The 5,707-nt window shown below is 34.3% G+C and overlaps 1 protein-coding gene across 1 annotated transcript; it reads left to right on the forward strand.

Annotated features, from left to right (window-relative positions):
• The first annotated feature begins 3,465 nt into the window (after positions 1-3,465).
• Positions 3,466-4,829, forward strand: LOC108474409 (probable aquaporin TIP3-2). Its single transcript, XM_017776321.2, has 3 exons — positions 3,466-3,828; positions 3,904-4,151; positions 4,251-4,829. The coding sequence occupies exons 1-3, from the start codon at positions 3,696-3,698 to the stop codon at positions 4,638-4,640; spliced, it is 771 nt and encodes a 256-aa protein (XP_017631810.1). The 5' UTR covers positions 3,466-3,695; the 3' UTR covers positions 4,641-4,829.
• Positions 4,830-5,707: the final 878 nt, after the last annotated feature.

The raw sequence follows: 5,707 nt of genomic DNA on the forward strand, positions 1-5,707 counted from the left end.
ATATAAATATCTCAAAATACAGAATTCCTTTGTCTTTGTTTCTTTTATATGAAAATAGATTCAATAAGGTTTAATATCTCATTCCACTTTTAGTTCAACTTCTACCATTTTTGGTGATTTTTCAAAGTCACTCCCCTGATGCTGTTTTAGACTGTTTATCCCAAATTTCATTCCTTCACCGAAATTTCTTATTATCAACTTTCAAGATAATACTTATCCATATTCATCTTATCAAAAATTCAATAACATATCTAACTTATAATTCAAAGCTCATATATTCATATTTCGGTATTATCCCACATTTTTTTTTCACGTTAAATTTCATTTAGCAAACTTGTTTCTCCCGATGAACACTTCGGAAAGTAATAATATCCGGTGGTTTTAGCACATAGCTCCACCTTCCGTAATTAATGCCCAACTTAGTGGTATATGCACATAGCACCACACTATTAGGCTAACATGTAATTGTGGCATACGCACTTAGCGTCACTTTTCAAATTAACATGTATAACCGTGGCATATCCACTTAGCACCACGTTACATGTTTAACTGTGGAGTATCCACTTAGCACCACGTTAATGAATCAATATATGTAACCGTGGCATATCCACTTAGCACCACGTTACATGTATCAATATGTGTAATTGTGGTAAATCCACTTAGCACCACATTACACGTATAGCCGTGGTATATCCACTTAGCATCACGTTTTTCCATTCCGAAGTTCAACCGAGATTTCCTCATTTAATCTCAATTCATCAACCACAAATCACCGTTTGCGTCCATTAATTGAACAATATTATAACTTATTTCACATGTCACAAAATAAAATATTATAACATAATAAAACAATACATTATTTACATATAAACTTACCCCGGTGCAAAATAAAAAAATTTTGCAATTTGGTCCATAATCTTTTCCTTTCCCCGATCAAGGTTGATTCCACGTCTTTCTTGATCTAAAATAACACATTTAGCTGATTTAATACTCACATTTATCAAAATAGTCCTTAAATCTAACTTTGGAAAAATTACAATTTTGCCCCTAAACTTTTGCATATTTACACTTTTTCCCCAAAGCTCGGAAATTAAACTTTTTTCCAAAATTATTATGTTTTATGACATGCTGATCATTTTTCCCTTCTATAACAACATCAAATTCTCACTCTAACATGTACTTATGAACATTAGGTATTTTTACCGATTAACCCGTTTTACTCGTTTTCACTTAAAACCGAGTAGCACAAGTTGTTTAACATAATTTAAAACCTCATATTATATCATAAAATATCAAAATAAATACATTTTACCTATGGGTATTTTTCCAAAAATGAACCCTAGGTTAAATTATTGCTAACATAAGCTATATCGAGTTACCGGGACTCCAAAAACGTAAAGAACATTAAAAACGGGGCTTGGAATCACTTACTATGGAGCTTGGAAGCTTGAAACAAACCCTAGCTATGGAGGACCCTTGAAATTTCGTCCTAATGAAGAAGATGGACATATTTTGCCATCTTTTTCCTTTTTCTAATCTTTTAATTACCAAATGACTAAAATACCCTTCATTAAAAACTTTGGTTATTTCTACCTATGTATGTCCATTTTTGTCCATGAAAACCTAATGGTATAATTCCATTTAAGGACCTCTACTTCAATTATGCTCTTCAAATAAATCCTTTAACATCTAGAACTCATATTTATCAACTTTTGTAATTAAGTCCTAATAGGCAAATTAGACATGCAATTCATGAAATTTTCTATCGATATTCTAACATGCATCTAATCACTCGATAAATTATAAAAATTAATTGGAATAAAATTTTCTACTTCAGAATTGTGGTTTCGAAACCACTATTCCGTTTAAGCCATAATTTGGGCTGTCACATACTTCAATTGCTTTAAACCTATTATAGTAATTGTCGTTTGACCAGGACATCCATAATAGAAGTAGGCACTCAGAGTTTCCTTACTTCAAATCTTAAACCCTAAACCTACCAATTCGACTCGCTAAGCATAATGAGTTGAGAGATTTAGTATTTGCTATGCTTTCAAGAGAGAGATGCGACTTAGTAGCAAATCCTAATTCCTAAGGTGAGTCGAGATATTAGGAGAGGTTTGAATTAATAACAATGCATATAGGATTAGTTTATTGATATTAATCACTAATTCACCAATTTAACCTACTAATCACTAGTTCTATACTTGACGAAAGGGTTATAGTTGAGATTACTAAATAATTTTTAACTTTTTAATGTTAATTTAGTAAATATTTTTTAATTGGTCACATTGGTAACCATAAGCTAAATTAGATTAATAATGCTAAGAGTTAGGTGAACATTGTAAATATATTATTGTGATAACAAATGTATTCTTTCAGTAATGATTATACCTTAAATTGAATAATTTGTAAAGCATTATGATGGTAATGCTTAGAATTGAGTGAACATTGTAAACATATTATTGGAAACTAAGGCCCCCTTTGGACGGGCGGTACATTTACCTGAAGTTAGTGTAAAAATAACGGTACCGATAAGATTAGATTCTATAGCGCGAGATAAAAAGAAAGCTAAACACCCATCCAAAGGGCCTTAAAGCTGACACTCAAACTCATATTTATGCAACAATTGCTTACCAACTTGGAGTAGTGATTCAAAACTTGCCCATTTGTCAGGGTAGAATGGTTCTTGAGAATTCATTTGTTTCATAACAAACCTTTAGATGTTGGATACAAAAGTGGGTACCCTTGAAAGATGAAAATGCAATCGAATTCTATTCTAATTGTAACACCTTATTGTGGTATATTTGATGAAAAGAAAAACCCAATTCGATAGCAGTGATTCATCAAGCAAGAGCATAGAGGGATAATATAATTGAGACACAAAAATCAAAATGGGAGAACAAAAACAAAGAAGAAACCATCGACCTAGCATGAATATCCATGCGAGATTAATGTTACTGCCACACATTCTTGGCATTAATATGAAATATAATATTAATAATTGTGCTTGCTGGGTCACAAACCGAAAATGGATCTACATACAGTCCCACTATATTAAAGCCAATTCTAGTAAACATCAGACATTTCATTTCCTGCCTAAATATCACAACGCTTCAAAGACATCCACTACAGCATGAAGCTATGAAGATGGTCCAAACAACAGCCATCGTTCAAAATCTAATTATAACTAGGGGTTCTTTTTTGTCCATATATACCAAAAAGAATTATACAATTCGATTTTATTTTTAATTCAATTTTATTTAAAATTGAAATAATAAAAAAATCCAATTTGAAACGTTATCTTAGGAGAAGGGAGAAGGGATAAGGGAAGAAAGGATTTGAAGTAATAGGAAATAAAAAGAATAGTAACAGGAAGGCAACACATAGATATGTACGTGTCAAGGTTCATGGGTTAACATCTCCCAAGTGTCCCACATAATTCCAATTTCTCTTTGCCTAATTTAAGCAAATGCACTTCCACTTCTCATCCATGCACAAGCTCTCAATTCCAACCCCAACCCCAACCCCAATACTGTTTCTCTGTTGCATCCTTTGTTTCTCTCTTCATCTCCTGCACTACTTGCAAAGTAACGAGCTGAAGCCGTGCTACAATAACACTAGTGTTTTCAACAATAAATTAATCATAGCTGCAGCTTGTTTCTTTTAAATTCTAAATATAAAGGAGGCCAAACATGCCGCCTCGTAGATACCAATTTGGGAGGGCTGATGAGGCCACTCATCCCGACTCCATGAGAGCCACCTTGGCTGAATTCCTCTCCACTATCATTTTCGTCTTTGCCGGCGAAGGCTCAATTCTTGCTCTTGGTACCACTATTTGTTCTAATCAATACATAATAGCTTTTAATTCATGTTTACTTACCGGGAATTAATTTGTTGCAGACAAGATGTACAAGGATACGAGTGCGACGCCTGCAAGACTGGTGATGATAGCACTTGCGCATGGGTTGTCTCTGTTTGCAGCTGTGGCATCTAGTGTAAACGTATCTGGTGGCCATGTGAATCCAGCAGTCACTTTCGGTGCCTTGCTCGGTGGAAGGATCTCTCTCGTTCGGGCGCTGTACTACTGGATTGCCCAGCTCTTAGGTTCCATTGTGGCTTGTCTCTTTCTCCGCCTCACCGCTGGAATGGTATATATAAATAGATCATGCATGTATATATGTATATCTGTGAGTGACCGTGTGTCCTTGAGTAATGAGTTTGTTTGGCTTAATTGGTTTTGGTTTCAGCGACCGGGGGGGTTCGCCCTGGCGTCAGGAGTAGGGGAGTTGCGTGGTCTGATATTGGAGATAGTGCTGACATACGGATTGGTGTACACAGTTTATGCAACAGGGATCGATCCCAAAAGAGGAAGCGTGGGGACAATAGCACCGCTGGCTATAGGCTTAATAGTGAGCGCCAACATCTTAGTAGGCGGACCATTTGATGGAGCCGCCATGAATCCAGCAAGGGCATTTGGTCCAGCCTTGGTAGGATGGAGGTGGAACCACCACTGGATCTACTGGGTAGGTCCACTGATAGGTGGAGGGTTAGCGGCTCTGATGTACGAGTACATGGTGATCCCAGCGGCGGAGCCAGCACACCCAACGCACCAGCCCTTGGCTCCAGAAGATTACTAGTCAAATGTTTCTTGTGTTTTGTGTTTGTACCTGTACCTGTACCTGTACCTAGCTACATAATTTGGTCCTTCAGGGATCCATCATGCTTGTCGTTGCTTTCTTAAGTCTTTTTTTGCTACTTATTGTATGTTTTCTTCTATGTTTGTAAGGGATGTCATGAAAATAATAAAAAAGGTGCAGTAAGTAGAACATGTTCCTTTTCTTTTGTTAATTTTTCTCCCAGGAATGCTCCATTAGCATATCAATAGATATATTATGTTTAGCAGTTTGAAGTCCACCACGTAGGAGGTTACCCCTTTCTTTTTTATTACATACAAAGTCGAAGCTCTCTTGCAACTCTAAGCTTCAGAGAATGAATTGGGACTGTCATTAAATCAAAAAAAAAAAAAAAAGGATTTTGAATAGCGATCGCCGGGTTATTTGGCATCCATTTTAATATTGATGTTATTTGGTATTGGCGCCCTTCGAGATAAGGGCTTAATGGAATTAATTAAGGAAGATTTTAAGATTTCTTTGAACCCGGCTTGGCTCACCTCTCTCTCACTACAATATAAAGTTCTTATGGCTTTTTTCCCAGCTTTAGTTGCTGAGAACATAGGTACTGCTAAAAAAATTTACTAATGGTTTCAAGAGGAGAAAAAAAAAAGGTGAAAATTGGATTTTAACATTTATTATGTGTAGTATAATATTATTTATAATTATTATATGTAGAGGTTAATATTTGGGTTTTAGATATACAATATTATTTATGATTTTTATATCAAATAAAATATTAAATATTATTCATATTTGGCCTCTTTTAAACAATTTGATTGGATCAAAGTAATATTTGTATTAAGAATTGCATTGTATGTTATTTTTCTACGTAAACTAATTGAAAGATAAATTAATATTTTCAATTAAAAGTTTTAATTATATATATAGTTAAAATTAATATTGTTGATAGAAAAATAAAATAATAATATGTGATGTTTTATGTGTATCTTATATTGATACAGCTAACAATGTAAATAAATAAAAAGTTTTTAATTTGCTTTTTAATCATATTTTGTACTTTCAAATTTCAT

The sequence above is a fragment of the Gossypium arboreum genome, chromosome 3, assembly GCF_025698485.1.
Source record: "Gossypium arboreum isolate Shixiya-1 chromosome 3, ASM2569848v2, whole genome shotgun sequence".
NCBI lineage: Eukaryota > Viridiplantae > Streptophyta > Magnoliopsida > Malvales > Malvaceae > Gossypium > Gossypium arboreum.